General features: G+C 37.8%; 1 protein-coding gene across 5 annotated transcripts in view; it reads left to right on the plus strand.

Annotated features, from left to right (window-relative positions):
* Positions 1 to 22298, plus strand: part of LOC131036199 (chaperone protein dnaJ 72) — a 34787-nt gene extending 12489 nt beyond the window's left edge. For 2 of the 5 annotated variants that reach the window (XM_057968034.2, XM_057968033.2), the window contains 3 exons: positions 13243 to 13312; positions 21579 to 21717; positions 21939 to 22298. In XM_057968034.2, the coding sequence (XP_057824017.2) occupies positions 13243 to 13312; positions 21579 to 21671 (163 nt within the window). In that variant the 3' untranslated portion in view covers positions 21672 to 21717; positions 21939 to 22298. Of the gene's footprint in view, positions 1 to 145; positions 955 to 5855; positions 11378 to 11463; positions 11576 to 13242; positions 13313 to 21578; positions 21718 to 21938 lie in introns of those variants that run through there. The other 3 variants (XR_009359071.1, XM_057968032.2, XM_057968031.2) reach the window with 3 other exon arrangements.
* The last annotated feature ends 321 nt before the right edge of the window (positions 22299 to 22619 follow it).

The following is a 22619-nucleotide window of genomic DNA, read 5'->3' on the forward strand; positions in this document are numbered from 1 at the left end:
TTTGTGAGCAATTATGCTCAATCAATGGTTGAAGGGGTGACTTAGAATTACAAGATTTTTATTAAGGTTTTCATGCCTAGATAATTGATTACATATTCGCAAGCGAATGCCATTATGTGACACTAACTTAGCCAAATTTTCACAGGTGCATAATGGTGGGATCACGACAAGCACTCATCAAGGAAGACTCGAAGAACGTCATTGTCAAGTCAAGGATCACGTCATATTGGGGCAATGTAGGTGACATCAACCTTGGACGCATTGACATGAAGAAATTTCAAACCCCGTTTTACACCACCAGACCAACAGGATGCACAAGAGCAATGATTGAAATTGGCATCGTCAAGGCAGCTGGCTTCCCTTTAGCAGTGCAATGCAACAAACTCATCATTGAGTGCGCAAGGCATTATGATCCCGACAAAGAGTGATTATCGCACCGGATGGGAGAGAGATAGCTTATCTCTCCGAGGAAGCAATCAGCGAAGCATTTCGCATACCTTAATTCATGAACATGATATACAAAAGCCGAGACAACGCGAAGGCCGTCTACGACAATGTTCCAAATAAATGCATTGGCATAGTCAACAAGTATCGGTTATCAAAGAGCAAGATGAGCTCTCATCAAGAAGGAAGATATTGCATCATGTCACGTCACAAGCTCAAACAAGGCATCCTAGACAATGATACAATTTGTCTAAGGCAATGACACTATCCACATCAATTGTAATTTTGTCATTGGTCAAGCATTAAATGCTTTGCAATGGGTGTAACAAACCCCGATTAGGGTTTCTATCTTTCGATCTTGGCCATTGATTGTGAATTGATTTGAGCCACTGAATTGTAAATGAGAGCACTATAAAAGGCTCCACTTCTTCATTTTGTAAAGTTAATAGTTAATAGTGAATAGGGGATAGTTAGTAGTTCAAGAACAGTTAGTAGCTAGAGTAGAATACGAAGAGAAGGCAAAAATTGTTGCCAAAGTTGTAAATAAACTTCCTTTTCATTGAAGTTATTGTGGAATGTGTTGTTTCTTCTACAATTGCATGATTTCTCGTTGGATCTTCATGTTAGACATTGATAATTAGATGAATGGAAAACTTTGTGTATGATCAATGGTGAAATTTGTATATCCACACTACTAACACCTTGCCGATGGTAAAGTGCCTTGCGTGGTCACTTGGAATCATTTAGCTAAAGCTTAACTTCAATTATCGCTTCTTCATTGATATGTATCAGCTTGATGGTATCCATGCTTGTGGTGATGCTTTGAAAATCATAAAGCTACCCTTAGAAGATCGCACTAGCCTTGGCTACCCTTAGAAGATCGCACTAGCCTTTTGGAGATGTTCAATGCATGTCGAAGCAAGACCTAGTAGAGTTTCATCAAAGATTGTTCATTGCTCTTACATTCTTAGAGTAGATTAGCTTCCTAAACCCTTATCCTTTTTCCCTTTTTTTTAATCAAGTGGAATCCCACGTTCCAGCATCATTCGAGCATTCAAGTATTCAACGTAAGTCCCCTTGCAGGTACAACAAATCGCATCAATACCATTGAAGCTATCCAACAAGTCAAGATCTGACATAAAAGAACCTTGAAGTCATCTCAAGTGATCCTTATGCGAATCTTCAGCATTTGAGAGTCTTTACTCGAGAGGATAGAGTATTCAATACTTTATTCTGTGTTCAATAGTGCATCAAAACACCATCAACACCTTAATAGGATTGATCATAGATAAAGATTAACAAACTAAACACTTTGCAGTAGTATCCAATGTACACTTAGTCCCAAAAGTTGTTACTAGACCAAAACCTAACTATAGATGAGGGAAATGGGGTTCGCTACTTTAAACATACAAACTAGGAATCAAACTCATTCACATCAACATGCATTGGGGAAATAATCAATAGGCCCAAATACAAACCCTTGGGAGAGCAATAGGCCCAAATACAAACCCTTGGGAGAGCTTAGCACAATGATTGATTACTTCCTTTGTTGTGTGTTCTGAAATGATTGGATAAGATAGAATGATGAAATGTAAGAATTAGGCCTAAAGAGATAAATTTGGCAATAATCAGCATAAACAACAAGCTACGGAACATATACGCAAACTCTGAGAATAGATCTGGAAATGAGAATCATAAAGGAATCCGTGTCTGCAATTTGAGCTTGAAAATGTCAATCTATGTCAATAGGCGCCACTGACCTGAAGGTGTTGGCTGCAAAAATCATGAATAGATTCTGGTTTAGGATATCACACAGTTATCTCCCTGAATTTTAGTCGAAAAAGTGTTAGACATTGACAACAATTGCCATTGACTAGGGTTTTCTGGTTCTTCAAAGTCTAGATCTCTTTATCTTATTTTGCACTTTTTGAATTTGTAATCCTTCTCTGTCAAAGTTGAAAATTGCACACACAAGAGAGGAAAAATGGTCTTGGGTTATATAGGGGTTTGCCTAAATCAATCCCTGGGTTGGACTAAACGCTGCAACAATGATAGATGGAAGAGAGCTTACCTTTGCAGGGTAGACGCTGAAACCTTAAAGGAAATGCAAAGTTGACAATCTTATACCTTTGCTTATGAATCTCCTTGCCTTGAAGTCTTCATGAAAGGTTGATATTGCTAGGTGGAAGATCATGCATGCCTTTGTTGATTTTAAGGTAGTGCTCATTAACCACAGGCAAACATCAGATCTGTTGCCTTCCCAACCATAGACGATAAGCTCTTATCGTCACCCCCGAGCACGCTACATAAATTTCTCACCATCAATTGATCTGCTTGTACATGAATTCAATCTGCCTGATTATGATCAAACTTGTTGCCTGATCTCAGTTTCATAGAGGGAAGAACATGTCCTATATATATCCGTCGAAAGGAGATATCCAAGAGTCGGCTCTCATCAAGGAGGCACGACCTTCATGAAGCATCGCATGCCTTCAAATGAGGGGTGGCAGACTTTAACCAAAAGTCAGCCCCTTTGAAACAAATCCGATAAGTCAAACTCAATAATGTATGTTTAATCATTAAACCTGATAATGCATGTGAGACTTAATAAAGATATTAAAGGATTAATATAAGTTGATAGATTCATCAAATGTGTAAGGCCAATAGGCCATTCACACATTTGATCTTGCTGAGTCGGCCTGTAGGATTTCTACTGACGCTATATCATCAACAGCCTTCACATAAACTTGATCATGGATGCCATCTCAAATGCTTGAAAATCTGATCACTTGACCTCTACTTCACTATCTTGAAGATGCTTGATTGCTTGCTCAATTGAATTGCTTGATGTGAATTGAATTCCTTGATGAGAGATGTTTCAAATGAGGGGATAAGACTTGCTTTTATACTCAACCTCATGAAACATGTTGAAAATTTTGAAGAAGGCTGACATTAGGAGCATTTCAAAATTTGTTGTTATTTAAGAGAAATGGACATTGGAATGTTAATTTGAAATTTTAATGCCATATCTTTAAGTATTTGTAGTGCCATGGTAATGTTTTTGAAAGTGAGAATGTATAAAATGCAGAGTATAAATAAGGACGTTGTTTTGTAACTAGTTTGGAAAATATTTATAGTGGATTCGAATTGCTAAAGGCAACATTCAAATCCATTAGGATTAAATAGGGTTGGGCCCTATCTCAATCTAATATGTAAAACAAATAGGGCTGGGCCCTATTCCAATGTTGTTCGGATCATTATAGGGCTGGGCCCTACTTCCCTTATATTCCTAACATACAATGTTCTAAACGCATGGACCTATTTACCAAACGTGTGGGCTAACGTGTGGACCCATCCTCATTATGTGGTGTGTGAATTAAAGTGAGTTTAGGCGCCAAAATGTATTGGGCTGACCCTATATGCATTCCCTCTACCTTGTATAAATACAGATTCATTTTGGAAGGAAACCGATGTAGCGAACAAACTACCTTCAGCAAGAGCAGCGAATTGTATAATCAGCATTCAGCAAACTTCTCTTGAGCAAAGCAAACTTCAGTCAGCGAGTTATCTCCAAGAGCAGCTACTTATCTCCTTAAGACAGTGAACTATCTTCAAAGGACATCAAACCAAATTCTGGGCAACGAATCATGTACTTGATCTGCGAACAGTCTACTTGATCAGCGAATGGTCTACTTGATCTGCAAATGGTCTCCTTGGTCAGCGAATTATCTCTACACAAGCATATTATAGATAAGTTAATTATGCTTATGTGTATATCAGGTTGATGCCCTAGTTTGATACATGTTCGGCTGTTCATTTAGCTTCAAGAGTTGAAGCTAATCTGTAAAGACATTTTCTGATTGTTTGTCTAATCAGATCTGTTGTTGCTGGGTTTTTCCTCCAAGGGGGAGGCTTTCCCAGGATAGTCTTGTGTTGTGTGCATCTCTATTTATGTGCTTTGTTTCTGTTACTGTATAGTATCTACTTCTGCACCTATATGTTAAGCGATTGCAGATTGCAAGACCATAAGGGAGAGGTGAGCACCTTGATTCTGTCTGCGTGTGGTGATGTGTGTCGATTCTAGGCAAATCTGATTACTAAAATCTAACAAAGGATATGTTAAGTCAAATGGATATTAACATAATCATTGAAGTGTTTGATTGAGGTCCGAGGATGTATATGGCCTTTTGAAGAAGGACCACACATGATGAAGGTTATCAATGAAGAAAAGTTTAATGGTAAGTGTAATGTGAAAATTTCAATGAGGATGTAGAGGAATTATTCCTGTTATCACAGGCTCTTGATCTTTGCTTTATAAGGTTGGTTGCTTTGAATTTGTAGATATGTGGTGTTTGGATAGAGAAACTATGGAACAATCATTTGCATATAGGGGTTATCATTAATAAATAATATCCACTGACGTTGGAATATAGTTCTTATTGGAAGGGTTGGCTTCCAAACTTAAGAAGGATTGTATTGCAGAAAAAAGTATTGCTAAGAGAAAACTTAATTATTGCACAAGTGGTGCAGCAATGAAGGACAACACTGTAACTAGTACTGAAATGGGAAGATGGATGTCAGCCCTGTTGATATGAATTAGGGAATGGCGGATTCCAATTGCCTTGGGCAACATTGGAATCCACCCAAAAGGGCTGGGCCCTTTCCTCAAACGTGTAGGGCAGAGCCCTATCCTCACGACAACCTTAAACTTCGCCTCACAAACCTAAAACACTCAACGTGTTGCTAATAGGGCCGACCCTATTCATAAGGCATTTAAGAAAACAAATATAATTAAAGTTAATTATAAAGGAAGCCGACCTATCCAAAAGGGTTTCGCTCCTCATATAAGTAAAGGTAAGAACTCATTATTATTTACTCAATTCAGTCTGCTCTTTCATTCATGCGAAACCTACATGCCTGCCTAAATACAAACTTCAGGGAGACACATGATATCTGCACTTACAGCAATCTGCCATTAGGAGTTGCGAAATACATGACATCTGCACTTACAGCAATATACATCTGCCATTAGGAGGAGGTGCGAAATCCATCATAAGGAGTCAGCGAATTCCTTGAAGGTCTGCAATCTAGGTTAAGGGAACAGCAGCATCCATCTCTCATATGACAGCAAGTGAATGTTGAAGGCAGCCACCTCGATCTGTCATACCTCCTGTAACAGCAACATCTAAACCTACAAACACATGAGATAAGTGTTGTAATGTTTGCATAACTATAATCCATAATCAAATCTGAGGATCTTTTCTGGTTGGGTTTTTCCTTCTAGGAGGTTTTCCCAAGGTAATTGTGCTTGTCTCTATTTCATTCTCTTTCTTTGCTATGTTTAAAATTTGAAACTATAAATCTATAATCTAATTAATCTAATTAGTAAATAAATTCTGATTTTCTGAGTTTTAGTTAATCTGAAAGTGTTAAAACTAACATGGTATCAGAGCTATAGGCTAGATCAACTTTCAGATTTTAGAATTTAGTACTCCTTTATTTCCAGATTGTTGTCACATTTACAGGTCGGGTCAATGGGGCTGAAAGTTGAAGATAGGCTTGATGGGAATCTCAATTTTACTGCATGGAAGGTTCGAATCAAGTTGGCTCTAGAGGAAGAAGATCTTCTCCAATTCATAGAAGCGAAAGAGCTAACTGAACCTACGGATGCAGCTGAGCTAAAACAATTCAAAAAGGATGTTGTCAAGGCCAGGAAGATTCTCATTGATTCAGTCAAAGACCATCTAGTCACCTCTATTGCCTCATTTACTACTGCAAGGGAAATGTTCAGCCATCTACAAGGTACATATGAAGTTAACAATCTCAGTAGGGCAATTACTTTAAGACAACAACTACTTAATATCAAAATGGCAAAAGAAGATTCTATTATTACCTACTTTATGAGAATTTCAGAACTAAAGAATCAACTAGGTTTAATTGGTCATAACATGGAAGACAAAGACCTTGTCATGATCGCCCTAAATGGTCTACCTCACTCATGGGAGTCATTTATCCAAACCATAAGTGGCATAACTGAGTTACCTACCCTTGATCGCCTTAAGAATGATTGCATCCAAGAAGAGTCTCGCCTCATCACAAGAGGGCAAACCAAAAGTCCCATGTAGATGATCAACACATGCTTGTAGCCCAATGCAAGAAAGAGGGAAATTGGAAGAAGCCTTATCCAAAAAGAAATAAGGCATTCAGACCATTTAGTTCTCAGCACCTCTGGAAGAAACCAAGAGATACCTCGCGTGTCCGATGCTTTAGATGTGACAAATTTGGTCACTATGCTAAAGAATGTCAGAATAACCCTACCCAAAGAGAAGCCAACCTAAATGAAGTCTGAGAACAAAATGATGACTTCTTATTCATCTCCGCTCTGTCTAGCAGTATTCCTACAGATAGTAATACATGGTTGATTGACAGTGGTGCTTCCAGACACATCATAGGCTACTGTGATCATCTTTCAGACTTAGTAGAAAAGGATACCAGCCTTCACGTGGTAATCGGTGATGACGCTCGTTATTCGGTAAGAGGTTCTGGCTCTACTTTAAATTTAGACTCTGGTATTAATCTGCACCTTAGTGATATCTTGTTTGTTCCTAGAATTAAAAGAAACCTAATTTCCATTTCTGCTCTAGAAGATAAAGGTTATCAAATTGCATTTTTTGAGGGAAAAGTTCTTGCTTGGCCTAAGAAATCTAGTTTTAAATCTGCTCGTATAATCAGTCATAGATATGATAGTCTTTATAAGCTCTCTACTAACCCTATTCAAGCCCTCATTAATGAGGCTCTTGAATCTTGTGAGCTATGGCATAGAAGACTTGGACACTTGCATTATCAAGCTCTTCCCTCTCTTGAAAAGTTAGTCAAAGGTATGCCCAAACTCAGTCAAATTCATGATAATACTTGCAAAGGTTGTGCTATAGGTAAAAATGTTAAAAGTCCTTTTTATAAAAGTGAAAATAGAGCTAAAGACAAACTAGAACTTGTTCACTCTGATTTATGTGGTCTTGTGTCTATAGCATCTCCTAGTGGATTTCTTTATTACGTAATCTTCATAGATGATTTCTCTAGGAAAACTTGGATCTACTTCTTGAAATCTAAAGAATCTAATGAAGTCTTAAGTAAATTTAAAGAGTTTAAGGCATTAACTGAAAACTCCTTTGGTAAAAGAATTAAATGTCTAAGATCTGACAATGGAGGTGAGTACACCTCCGGTAGCTTTCATGACTTTTGTGTTGAGTTAGGAATTAAGAGGGAGTTTTGTGTTCCATACAATCCTCAACAAAATGGAGTTGTTGAAAGGAAGAATAGGACTATTGTTGAGGCTGCGAAGGCTATGATTCACGATCAAGATTTGCAGACCTTCCTATGGGCTGAGGCTTCTAGATCAGGAGTGTATATCCAGAATAGATGTCCTCACCGTGTTCTAAAGAACATGACCCCTGAAGAAGCCTTCACAGGATCCAAACCAGACATCAGTCACCTCAGAATTTTTGGAAGTCCCGTTTATGTTCATGTGCCCAAGGAAAAGCGATCCAAGTTGGAACCCTCCGGAAAGAAAGGCATGCTAGTTGGCTACAGTGAATCCTCCAAGGCATTCAAGATATACATCCCGGGTCAAAGGTATGTTGAGGTAAGTAGGGATGTTACATTTGAAGAAGATATTGCTTTTAAGAAATCAAAAGGTTCTTGTGTTATTGATGAAGCTAATGACAATCAAGATATGAATGTCGATACTAACCCTGAGATTCAGAGGGAGCTGGTTGAACCTCCACCTCAAGATGAACATCATGATCCACCAGAGCCCATGAATCCCACTGATATTCCTAGTGACATTGCCATTACCAAAAAGAGGCCTCTTTGGGTAAGAAACACCATTCAAGAAGCCGAAAGATTTGCTACTCCCAGTAGCACCTTCTGTGAAACTAAGAGACCTCAAGTATTCTCCAACTACGTTGCATTGATGTGCAATTTCATCGAAACTGAACCTTGCAATGTTGAAGAAGCCTTTAATCATCATGCTTGGAAGCTTGCTATGGATGAAGAGTATCAGTCAATCATCAAGAATGATGTTTGGGATATTGTGCCCAGACCCAAAGGTAAATCTGTTGTTTCCTCTAAATAGTTATTTAAAATTAAACATAATGCTGATGGTAGTATTGAAAAATATAAGGCTAGATTTGTAGCTCGTGTTTTTTCTCAAAAGGAAGGCATAGACTATGAAGAAACTTTTGCTCCTGTTGCTAGATATACTTCTATTAGAACGATAATAGCTATTGCTGCTGCTAGAGGTTGGAAACTACATCAGATGGATGTTAAGACTGCCTTCCTTAATGGTGTCATTGAGGAAGAGGTCTATATTGAACAACCTTGGGGTTATGAGATTTAGGATAGATTAACTCATGTGTGCAGGTTGAAGAAAGCTCTGTATGGTCTTAAACAAGCTCATCGTGCTTGGTATGAAAGAATTGATAAATACTTGTTAAGTCTAGGTTTTTATAAAAATGATGTTGACTCTAACGTATACTTTAAGTTAGCCAATGATGAAATGCTAATTCTTGTTCTATATGTGGATGACTTATTTTTTGGTAAAGATGAACTTATTGTTAGATGCAAGGAAGAACTAGCTTCAGAATTTGAAATGAAAGACTTAGGTCTAATGCATTATTTTCTAGGTCTAGAAGTATGGCAAAGATCTAACGAAATTTTTCTAAGTCAAGGAAAGTATACTATTGACATTTTGAAAAGATTTAGAATGATGGATTGTAAACCTATGTCTACTCCTATGGAATCTAACTTAAAGAAGTTAAGTGTCTCTGCAGTTAACTTTGATTTTGCAGATCCATCAGAGTATCGGCAGTTGATTGGATCACTAATGTATCTAGTTAACACTAGACCAAACATATGTTTTGCTGTGAATGCTCTCAACCAGTTTATGAGCATGCCCAAACATGTTCATCTTGTTGCAGCCAAGCACATCCTAAGGTACTTGCGAGGCACAATTGGTTTTGGGCTGAAGTATCCACTTAACACTTCAATAACCTTGGAAGGTTATTCAGATGCAGACTGGGCTGGAAGCGTCAAAGACAGGAAAAGTACCTCTGGTATTTCCTTTAGCTTGGGATCCGCAGTGATCTCTTGGGCTTGCATAAAACAATCCTCAGTGGCATTGAGTACTGCTGAAGCTGAGTATATTGCAGCAAGTGTAGCTTCTAGAGAAGCTGTGTGGCTTCGTAAGCTTCTTGCTGGGCTATTTGGTCAGCCTTGGGATCCTACAGTTATTCATTGTGATAATCAGAGTTGTATCAAAATGTCTATCAATCCAGTGTTTCATGACAGGTCAAAACATGTGGAAACCCATTATCATTTCATTCAGGATATGGTGCAAAGAGGTGCTATTCAGCTGAAGTACGTCAGCACTGATGAGCAGGTTGCAGATATTCTCACCAAGCCTCTATCCAAAGTGAAGTTTGTGTACTTCAGGGACAGACTTGGTATTGTGGAAAATGAAACCCTAATTGAGAGGGAGTCTCAATCTCAGTGATACATTGTGTTGTATCAAACCACCCTCTGCGGGCAATGTAAGGTGGTATTGTAATCTTCTCAGGGAGAAGTGTAATTATTAACCATCCTCTGCGGGCAATGTAAGATGGTATTGTAATCTTCTCATGGAGAAGTGTAATTATTAACCATCCTCTGCGGGCAATGTAAGATGGTATTGTAATCTTCTCAGGGAGAAGTGTAATTATTAACCATCCTCTGTGGGCAATGTAAGATGGTATTGTAATCTTCTCAGGGAGAAGTGTAATTGTTGACCATCCTCTGCGGGCAATGTAAGATGGTAGAAAAGATCCTCTCCACCCTCTGCGGGCAATGTAAGGTGGATCCAGTCTATGCTTGTGTGCAAGCTGGAAGATTATATTATGTAATTCCATTCTTTGCTTGTGTGCAAGATGGAAGATTATAGTTATGTTCTCCTCCCTAATTAAGAGGGAGTGTCGATATTAATTAGGGAATGGTGGATTCCAATTGCCTTGGGCAACATTGGAATCCTCCCAAAAGGGCTGGGCCCTTTCCTCAAACGTGTAGGGCAGAGCCCTATCCTCACGGCAACCTTAAACTTCGCCTCACAAACCTAAAACACTCAACGTGCTGCTAATAGGGCCGACCCTATTCATAAGGCATTTAAGAAAACAAATATAATTAAAGTTAATTATAAAGGAAGCCGACCTATCCAAAAGGGTTTCGCTCCTCATATAAGTAAAGGTAAGAACTCATTATTATTTACTCAATTCAGTCTACTCTTTCATTCATGCGAAACCTACATGCCTGCCTAAATGCGAACTTCAGGGAGACACATGATATGTGCACTTACAGCAATCTGCCGTTAGGAGGTGCGAAATACATGACATGTGCACTTACAGCAATCTGCCATTAGGAGGAGGTGCGAAATCCATCATAAGGAGTCAGTGAATTCCTTGAAGGTCTGCAATCTAGGTTAAGGGAACAGCAGCATCCATCTCTCATATGACAGCAAGTGAATGTTGAAGGCAGCCACCTCGATCTGTCATACCTCCTGTAACAGCAACATCTGAACCTACAAACACATGAGATAAGTGTTGTAATGTTTGCATAACTATAATCCATAATCAGATCTGAGGATCTTTTCTGGTTGGGTTTTTCCTTCTAGGAGGTTTTCCCAGGGTAACTGTGCTTGTTTCTATTTCATTCTCTTCTTTGCTATGTTTAAAATCTGAAACAATAAATCTCTAATCTAATTAATCAGTAAACAAATTCTGATTTTCTGAGTTTTAGTTAATCTGAAAGTGTTAAAACTAACAAGCCCAACTTTATTCAATCTTTGCAGTACTTGCAAGTTCATTCACACAGAAAGGCTTTGTTAAACCTAATTATTGTGCAAATGGTACAGTACTTTTCCAGTAATTGTACTTTAGTTCATTGTTTGTAATTCCGGTGAGCTATAGAGTAATGGCAACTTTGCATGTTCAGCTGTGCAAGAAATCAGGTGCCATTTGGCAACAAGTGATGGTGGAGTTTTCCGTGCAAATTCAAATTTTAATTCCTTCCAAATGTGGCGTGGGGGTTTTGAGCACCCAAATTGGTGAGACCTTTCTTTATATTCATGGCTGAATTTTTCATTGGGATCTTTTGCCAGTTCATTCTATCTTTTTACTGTTTACATTGTATGAACACTTTGTTTTGCAATTATCTTCTATGGACAAAAACCCATTAAGAATTACAACTAGTGGACGAAACCCCATGAGTTGTGAGGGTCACAGGACAAATTCTCTGTGATTCTTGTGGGCATTCTCGCTTCGGGAGTGCATTAGAGCTCCAACAGTAGTGCAGTTCAGCTAGAGTTATAGAAGTGATTGTTTGCAGGTGTAAGCTTTGCAGTTTATTTTCTAGGTTTTTTGTCTGTGTGTTTGCTGCTGTGTGAGCTAGATTTTGTTGTTTTCCAGCAATATATATCAGTACCTTTGCTGTAGTATTTCTCTGTAATGTTTATCTAAAAATGGGACAGTGTACTGTGAGATTTCATTGTGTAAAACTCACTCGATTTGTGTAGAAGATTAATATCTGTTCCAGATTCATTTGGCTGTTGCTGTGGTGTTTTTGGCTGTCATAATAACAACCTAGTTTCATGTAGTAATCAGTTTGTTATATTTTCCAGAAGTTATGAAATTTTTGGGTTTTCCAGTGCATTAGCAGTGGAAATCAATGGTTTAGTTTAATTCAACTTTAGATTTTGTTAAGTAATATTTTCAGATCTGATTTTTCTCTTAAATTCATAGCTGGTACATTACATACTGAAATAGAAAGATGGATACGAGCCTAACACAGTTAAACCTCTGCAGTACCTGCTAACTCATACATAAACATTCATTTAATCTTATAAAGAAACTGAAAATGCAAATAATAATATTTACCTAATAATTTTCAGCAAACATTTCTAAAAAGAAGTAAATAATTGAAAACAGATCTCAAAGACCATAATTCAAACTAAGAAATATCTTACATCATCTGTTGCACAAGCGGTTCACCCTTAGACTGCCAAATCTATATATATTTTTTTACTGTCTATCTTTATCTTTCTACCTACTATAACTTAAATAAATGCCAAATTTATGTACAGTAGACATGGGCATAACAACTGTCTTACTCAGTATGCACACAACTGACCACTCTTTAGTATGGAAATGACAATTTAGTTAAGTGTCACGCCTTTGGATTACCTCACAACCACTAAACTTTTCACCTAAATATTTTCCACGGAAATCTTGGTGAAATTGATGATTAAATGGCACTAGTTGTCAAATGTTCAGCTCTCTGCACAATTCAATTGGGGTTATAATACTGAGTTTAGTGTTTCCACATGTTACAGATGAGAAGTGGTCTGTATGCCTGTATTTTTGTACTTATAAAATAAAAAATATCTGTATTTAAACAGAAGTTTTATGATTTGTGGAAATCAAATCAAGCCCAATTTTCCTAATCATGATTCTCAATGATATATATAGCTGGTAATGTTTTGCGTTCACGTATTGAACTATATCTATCAACAACCTGCAAACGTCTGAACACTTTTATTCATCTTAATAATATATCCTCAGACCAAGAATATTTTATTGGTTTTAGAACTGTACTATTCTTTGTGTATACTTTCTGGCTGAACACATTGATGTGTAGGCATCTGTATAGAATGACTGAATTCTTATTTTTGAAAAAAGAAAAACCATAATATTTCTAATCACATTTATATTGTAGATTTCTTATGGGGAGTCTTTATGTCGCTGATGCAACTGGTAAAGCAATATGGCAGAAGCAGAATAGAGGGGTATGTACCTGAACCATCTTATGCATCCTTTTGTGAAATGCCGTTTTAAAAAAAAGTATTCTATAATCATCCATGCAGTCAGATTTTTTTGTAATGTTTCAGTGAAATAGATTGTGCTTGCTTATGCTATTATTTATATCTCCATGTAAAGCCTTTGTGCGAAAATTGTAAGGACATCCATTCTAATCTTCTTTTAAACTATAAAGCAAGTGCAAGTTAAAAGAAATATAGTAAAACTTATTGATTAAACAAAAACCAAATGTTCAACTGTAATAAATCTTATTGTGCAATGCCACCATTAAACTCATATCTAAAGCTAAGTTACCAGATTCTTCTGTGCAACTGCTGTGTCCGGGTTCGATTCGCCCAAAATTCTGGTTCGTTGGAAATTCGCCCAGGGTTTGTATTTTGCCCTGTGGGTTTGATCAGCAGGACCCAGGGAGAATTTTGACGCTTTTCCAGAGAATTTTGACCCCAGCAGCAGAACCCGAGGAGAATTTGGGCGATTTGACACATTTTTTTTTTTTTATAAGTTTTCTTTTTGATTCTTCTGTCTTGAGAATTCAAAAGAGTGTATTTTTCAAAGGGAAAAGAATAGTTATATCACTCTTCCTATGCTAGATGCATGGATAACAAATTTGTTTCAGATTTTGAACTGTTTATAATTTAAATCTATTATAGTTGTCTTTCTTGTGTGTTTAATTCATTACAAACAGCTATTCACTGTCATGTCATTTTCTCTTCAAACTGGGTGTGTGGCTATGTAAGCTCTAATGGGTTAGGGCAATTAAAAGAAAGCCTAGGGTTATTACATTGCTATTAGAGACAACAAACCTGCTAGCCTTTTGAGTGTGTTTTGTGTATGCAGCTAAGCATGGGCTTTGGAAAGAATCTAGAAGATGAGTCATGACAGTTAAGGTTTGGAATTGAAGGTAGGGGTAAGAAGATGTTGGATTGGGATGAGGATTGGAGAGTCTTCATGCAAATAACAAATAGCACATAGCTAGGAGCAAATGGCAAAACAACAAGAGCAAACAACACAAATACTTCTTCAAATGTTGTAAAACATAAACAATTCTAACAATTCCACCAAATCTACACAAAATAAGGGAGTAGAAGGTAGTAACTCAAATAAAATTGTGGACCTACATAGCCTATATTCTTTCCTAGAGTTGAGTTGACACAAGAAGACGAAGAGTTGAATCCAATAGAAAATGATTTCAATGCTTGCATAGATTTATATTCAAAACTTGATCTAGATGTTAGATGTCAAATCCCATTTGTATATGTTTGCTGCTGCATATATGTATATATTTTTATTTTTTTATTTTTATATGTTTTTGTACGGATGAACCCAAAGCGAACCCGATCATCCTGTTGATGTGTTTTTTACGCACATGCAAACACAGAATAAAATACTCAAACATATCTTATCCTCTCTTTAACAAAGCTTTTCAAATGCTAAAGATTGTCTTAAGGATCACTTGCGACAACTCCAAGGTTTATAAGTGTCAGGTCTTGACGTGTGGATAAGCACGAGTGGTCGTTGTGATTGCTGTTTCATCAAGGGGCCTTTTTAACTTGAGAGGAGACTCTTGAAGTACTTTGCGGATGATATGCAGTGAAGTTCTTTCCTAATACTACAAGATGTTTGTCAAAAAATAGCAAAAGATGAGGGTTGAGAGGTTCTAACTATCCTAAGAATGAATGGATAAAAGATGAGATGAGTGAAGCTATACTAGTCTTAGTATCGCCATACAAGAACAACTTTACCAAAACTAGTGCAATCTTCTAAGGAAGTTTAGATATTTTCAAATCATTGCTAAGCAAAGACACCATCACTTGAATGCATATCCACGATTGAGCAACAATTGAACTTAAATACTTTCACTGATTCTAGTTGACCACACAAGGCACACTTACAATCAATAAGAGGCTAGGGGTATGGATTACGAGCTTCACTATGCATCATGTACAACATTCCATCATTCAATCTAAGTACTTAAAGTAATATCAAAGATTGACTTGAGAAGATGAAAAACCATGCAATAAGCTTCAAAGATTGAATAGAAACACCATGACTTCAATGTTTTATTAATCCAAAAAGCCAAACAACAACAATTCTTCAAGTCCTCTTATCACTCTTGAATTCTATCTCTAATGTCTAGTCTCTCTAGCTTGATCACTGACTAACTAACGCTTTACAAATGAAATGAGTAGAGTTTATATAGGACTCCAAATACAATGAAGGGCCAAGATCGAATGAAGATCAAGGGCCGAGATTTTGCCACATAAACCCTAATTAGGGTTTGATACAAATGAAACCCTATCTAGATAAGCATCATCATGGAATCAACCAATGAGAAAACAACATGTGCAGGCACAGGAATTGAGGAAGCATCCTCCAATGAGAAAATGAATTGCCAAGTAGGATCATAACAAACTGTCTTCTAGAACCTTCTTTCCTTTCTCTCCTTCCCTTCTGGCATATTCATTGAATCTGGATACTATGCCTTCTATCTTAGTCATTGGGATCTCAGGTAGAGACTTCAACTATTCCTCCATGTGCATGACTTCATCGAAAGCTTTGACAATGACATTCTCCCATTCAGGTTCAAGTTCTTGAGTCTTGCTGGCTAGTACCACGAGTTCAAGCATATCATCCAACTGTCCTTTGTTGATCATTCCATCAGTCCCATGAAAGATAACCCTTATTCTCTCTTCCAACTCTCTAGCTTCTATAATCGTCCCTGGATCCATCTTCCTCTCCAAAACGATCTGTGCTACTTCTACTATTTTATCATGAATTCGATGCATATCATCTTGAACTTGACTGCATCCGTTTCCAATCTCCTAAAAAACAATCTTCTTTGTGCGAAGTAGACTACTCCATTGTAGAAAGCTAGGTGTAGATCCTTCTCTTTGTATCTTCTTTCTAGATAAGACTTCCCTGGGTGTTTTCCTTATTACTTGCAATACTAGAATGATGACATCTCTAGCATGAGCAAATGCTTCGAAGGCCTCTATGAGAACATGAGTTCTTCCAAGGACTCTTATGACTGTGTCGAGTGTCTTCATTATACCCTTCACGAACTCGCTAACTCTGGTATATGAATCTTCTATCCATGTGTCCATCAATTGTGCCAAATTCCTCATCTTCTCCATATGATCAACTGATTCCACAAGAAGCAAGGGTGGCAGTGTAGCTACTGGACTCTGATGTCTCAATGGATCCTGAAATTTGTTGGAAGTAATTACTCCACGCACTTATCTCTTTCTCTAGCCTTTTATTCTTTTCTACTTCAGCTCTTAACATATCATTAACCGCCTTCAATGAATTATTTGCATAGCCTATGGCTTGCTCGGAGGTGAGTGGACCCAAATCGATAGTCTCCATATCATACTCATCTGATGTGATCTCTCCTTCATATCTATCAACTGTTGGAGTAGCTATTTGCAACTTTCTTGATCCCGAATCATCTCTAATCACCTTGGACATCTTCGTAGCTTTCCTTTTCTCGGTGACTTCTCTAGTCTGGCTTAGAAGGCTCGCTATGTCGTATGTTGGTTCTTCATCAACTATTATGACTTCTTGGGGTAATCTTTCCTTAAGCCATTCAGGAATGGAGGATCTTCCTTCTTGAATCTGTGTTTCTTCAAGCATTTGCCCATCTCTTGGTGGTGGAGTAGTCTCATCATTGTCTTCGTCTTCATCTCCTTCGATCTCTTGGGTATGATAGGTGAGATCTTCTTGTCCTTGTGATGATTTCTCTTTGCCTTTGTCATTGTGAATTGTGGATTCCATTGATTCATTTGCTCCTTGACTTAGTTCCTTCTCCACTCTTTGTTCTTCATGTCTTCCTTCCTGATTCAACTCTTCTTCATGCCCGGAGGAAGGATGACTGGAACTTGATTTATGGTTCTTCCTTGATGGCTCCTTTTCTCCACGATCATCCTTTCTCTTCGAACCTCTTGAGTGAGATGGTTGAGGAGCACTCCCACTTGCGCTTGCTTCATTTTCATCATCTACTCTTTCTTCTAAGTGGAATGTCATTGTTATGTTCTGTTCTTTCAACTTCTGGTGTTGTACGTCTATCCGTATGCGAGTGTATTCCAAGACTTGTTTCATCAACTCCTTCAAATCCACGATCTCCATGTCAACCCACTTGATGTGGATCTCCTTGTTTTCTTTGGTGTAGGCTGATTGAAGATATTTGCCGCTATCTTGAACTTGATCAGCAACATGAAACAACTTACATTTCCTGATGAAATTGAGAGGTAGCCTAGAATACATCTTCTTCTTCACTTCTACATCATCTTGAATGCTCATCCAGTAGTTCTCTAACTGCCACTGGTGTCTGTACTTCTTTCCCAAAATTCCTTTTGCATTATCATATGGATCGAAGCAATCTCTGGGAGTGAATGGCTTGAGTGAGTGGAGTGCTAACTCTTTCTTGGCATCCTCAGCTACATGAACGGAAGGGCACACTTCGATAGAGTCTCCAAGCATGATAGGAAAAGAAATGCTGGTTCCATGCTTATGCCTATATGCCTTAACATATGCCACCAATTGTCTCACCACCTCAAGTAGCACCACTCTATTTGTCGGGTAGTGCGGCAACATGTAGGGGAGGAGAAGGACATCCTTGAACTCTGATATAGGTGAACTTCGGGAACTGGATGAACCATGCACCATGTTGTTCTACCGATGCTTGTGCCTTTGGAGAGAGTCTTTGCCGAAGTCCTCCTTGAAGCATCCTCGTGATATGCATAGTGAATGCATCATTCACTTTCCTATAGTGCTGTTTAGGTGGATGATGAGGCTGTGTATAACACTCATGCACCTTTATCTCTCTGGGTCTTTTTCCAACTACACCCATATACATCAGTCCTAGATACTCGTAATTTCTTGCAAGAGAGTATACAACATAGGAGCTCATATAGAATGTTCTAGTGCGCATCAACCTTCTTAACTGTAGATCAATGTTGTTGCTGATGAGCCTTGCCCAATTGATTGCATCCTTGCCATGAGGGACAGTCTCTATGATGTAAAACATCTAGTCTTCGAAATAAGAAGCTTTGGGTGCACCAACCATTCAATGAAGTAGATTGATGAAGTCTCTGAATTCATCTTTGAAGTCCACCCTATGTAATGTGCTTCTACCACCTCTACTCTTCTTCAAGCAAAACTTGTCGATGATCTTTGAACACGCATCTGGATCATCATCATAGGCGGACTTAGCTCCTTCCATGCTTATGTAGACCATGTCCTTAGGCTCAGGTAGATGAAATGCCTCACTAATTGCCTTTTCCTAGAGATATGCGAGCACTGTTCCATCCTTCGCCACTATTCTTCTTGAGGGAGAGTCATAGTGTTGGGCACACTCCACAATTATCTCGTAACATCGCACCGCGGGAGGGAAGCCAGCTCCATTTATGATCCCACTATCAATCATCTTCTTGGTCGTAGCAGTAGGTTCACTTTTGTAACAAGTGTCGGAACTTCTTGGTGTCGAACTTCCTGAGATTGGTGTCTCCTATTTTGCTCCAATGAGCCATGATCCTGCTTTTGAATGCGCCGTTCTTCGAGTCTTCCTTGATGAGTGCATGACGGGTCATGGTTTTATTTGGTTTAGGAGCCGCCATCTTTCACCTATAAGAGATATATAAGTTAGGGTAATGGTGGAAAATATGCGAAATGCTGATGTAATGAAGCCTCTTCATTTAGTAAGTTAGCTGTAATATAAACCAATCTTACATCTTAATGAATGCAAAATTTGAATGCTAGATAAGACTGATTTGCACCTTTAGATGAATTAAGGAGGTCTAATTTGCTAAACAAAATCAATTTCTGAGCTTAATCAGACCTGTACCTGATTTTATCAGTCAATATGATGTTTCTACCTCTTAACTTCTGATATTCGACCTTAAAATCTGATCAATAATGTGACTGTTAATTGTCCAAGAGTTTGCTGTCTTCTTAAATTCGCCCTGATGTTGCTGTTAAAAGATGAAATTCGCTCTTCAATCTGCAACCTTGATGCTAAAATTCGCCCTTGTAATGATGAATTTGCTGCTCCTTGGGGTAAATTCGCTCTTGATGATTATTGAATTCGCTATCTTGTTGATGGAATTTGCTAATCTGCTCTGAAATTCGCTGGTCAGAGAGAGGAATTTGATTTGATTTATGTTTGAAATGAATGTTTGAACTCCTTATAGGTGATTAAGGAAAAGATGTCTTTTTTAATAAAGGCCGACTTGGCTTGATAAAATTAAAATCACAAATTACCTTTAGAAGCTGACCGACTTGATATAATTGAAACAAATTTATATTTCTCTCTTTTTAGGCGCCAAATTTATGTTTGATTAATCTTTAAGGTGCACTAGAACATTAGGAAATTTCACTCATATACCTTGATTTGTGAAGTTCGCTTATCTTGTTGAGTTCATGAAGTTCACTCATCTATCTTGATTCTTGAAGTTCGCTCATCCTCGTGAAAACATGAAGTTCGCTTATCTTGTTGAGTTCATGAAGTTTGCTCTTAGGTGCTTGAACATGAAATTCGCTCATCTCCTCCAATTTGTGAAGTTCACATGAAGTTTGCTCCAAATTGAATCAACTCAAGGCCAATGCTCTCAAATCTCCTTCGCTCCTCTACTTCCAACATGAATTTTGCTCTCCTCCTTCAAATCATGAAGTTCGCTCATCCTATTAGTTTGTGAAGTTCACTGATATGCTTGAGTTCGTGAAGTTCGCTCAAGTGCCCTGATTTGTGAAGTTTGCTCATCTAGTCTTGAAGACGAAGTTTGCTTTGATCTCAAAATCGAATCTGCTTCAAGGCATATGAAAGGAATTCGCTCCACTACCTCAAATCATGAAGTTTGCTCTCCTACATGAAGTTCGTTCTCCTCCTTGAGTTCATGGAGTTATCTTTCAATTCCAAATCGGATCAGCTCGGAGTAAATGTTCTCACATCCTTCGCTCTTCCACTTTCAAACATGAAATTCGCTCTTAGGTGCTTTATTGATTTAATCCTTAGGTTTCAAATGCTCAAACTCACACTCACACACATACTTAAACAAGGCTCTTAGGGGAAATTCGCTCTCATATCTCCAAAAATGAAGTTCGCTCCTATAGCTCAATTCCTGAAGTTCGCTCTCCTAAGCTTGAACATGAAGTTCGCTCCTGGGGGCTTGGAGATGAAGTAGATTGAAATTGAATACTATGTGTTTGCTCACTCACCTTGTTCACTTCTCTCCAGTCAAACTTACAAGATAAAGTTCTTGGAACAACTTTGCTCTCGGTCAAGGGTATTTGAAGTGAATTTTGCTTTTCATTTGAAGCTTTCGCCTTTAACCTCGAGCACTTGGGGTGTCACTAACTAGCAGCTCCTTAGACTCCTTGGTTGAGCTTACGACTGAGTCACATGAAATATAGACCCTATGAACTCACTCATTTCACCTGCGAGAGGGAGAGACTAGACTAAGGGGCTAGGACCTAAAAAAAGGGGTGGGGGGGGGTCCCCATCTTGATGGGGCGATGTGTGAAATGGTCACAACACATTTAAAAAAAAAATGAATGAATTTGCAAACCTGAATCTCTAACCAGAATCCAATCCCGAACCGGGACTGGCAACTTAGATCTAAAGTGATTCATGCACCGAATTTAGTGTACAACTTAGAAGACAGCTGGTTCTGTCACCAACAAACTTGTCTCCCCAGCTTACAAAAATCTCTCCAGCAATTTAGTTTTCTTGGAATAGACCAATTTTGAAGGTGGGTGGGGGGATGGGGAGGGCAAAAGGTATCAACGGCCAGAATAAAGATTTTACTACTTAACATTTGGTTGCTCACCTGGAGCAAGGGCAACAGCTAGTTCAGGAACTGCACAACCAACCAATAATCCTTGTGAAATTAAAGAACTGATCAGTTTGGGATTCAAGAAATAATAGGACTTGCACAATTACCTCAGCCTACACTCAGTACACAAAAATAACTCTACAGCAAAATCATGGAATCAACTTTGCACCATTGTGAGCAGGCCACAATGGCGAATTTCCATTGGCTTATCCTACAGGGAAAAATCCTCACTCGGGATAATCTTTATATGCATCTGTTTACTTGATCAAACAAAATATATCTGCTGTTTTTTTCTTTTTGTTTTGTTTGAAGTAAAATAATGTTTACGTGGCTTTTGAAAGAAACCTTTCTTAATATTAAGAGCTGAAAATTGGTCACATGTTTGTTATTTGTCTTCTTAATGCAGAAGTCCTTTGAAGAGACTATGGATGCTATAAATCGGAAGAAAGCTGAGAGGTTAGATAGTACACAAAAGGAGGAGGATAAAAAAGAAATGTAGTGTTCCAAAACTGGCAACTTGGTGAATATGTTGACATATGAACAGGGTAGGTTTCCCAAAATTTATTATGATATAAAACATGTGAATCTCTTGTGCTTCTGTAAGTCATACAAATATAAACTGGAGTCCCAAGTGTCCATCGTTGTCCCCCTAAAATACCTTAATATAGTAATTCAACTGCAGAATACCATAAAGAAATATATTGTTTTTCTAATTTCAACTATAAAATCTGACTTATTGTATACCATGTACAATGATTTGGCCCAGGTTTTCAACTTGCTCAAATATTTAATGTTTCATTGATGAAACATTGAAATATAATGACCAGTGAAGTACATATTATTCATACAGGCTATTGGAGGAAGCTTTAGGAGGATAGAAAACACTTATAAATTGCCACCTGATCTATGTTGAATAAAGAGAGCTTCTCCTCTTACCATATCAATTCGTGTATCCATTTTTTTTAAATTATGTATTAGTAAAGATGAACTTAATATAGAAATCAATTCCTTTCAAAATTGTTTAAATTGGGAAAGGCCTTGTGTATAAGGAAAGTCTTGATCGTTGTTTGTACAAAGCATATATTGAATTTTCAATAAAATCCTTGGTATTCTGAATTTTTTTTTATTCAGTTTAGAAGGTACTGTTGTGTAAAAGTTTTGGATGAACATGGCCATCAACTATTCACCAAGGTTGTAATATCTTGGAATGGTAAAAAATTCAGCAGTATGTACTTCAAAAAGCAGTTCAATGGTAATGGTTGCTGCCTCATATATATTTATGTAAGATATAAAATTTGATACTTATTCATATAAGTATAAATAACAAATCTTAATCTTACCTTTAAATGATGCAAATCCAACTGAAATGCTTCATTTAAGATTGAAAAGAACTAACTAGAAAATAAAACAGAATTGAGTTATATTACAGAAATAATTGAATCATTAA

The sequence above is a fragment of the Cryptomeria japonica genome, chromosome 10 (genome assembly GCF_030272615.1).
Source record: "Cryptomeria japonica chromosome 10, Sugi_1.0, whole genome shotgun sequence".
In the NCBI taxonomy this organism is placed as follows: Eukaryota; Viridiplantae; Streptophyta; class Pinopsida; order Cupressales; family Cupressaceae; genus Cryptomeria; species Cryptomeria japonica.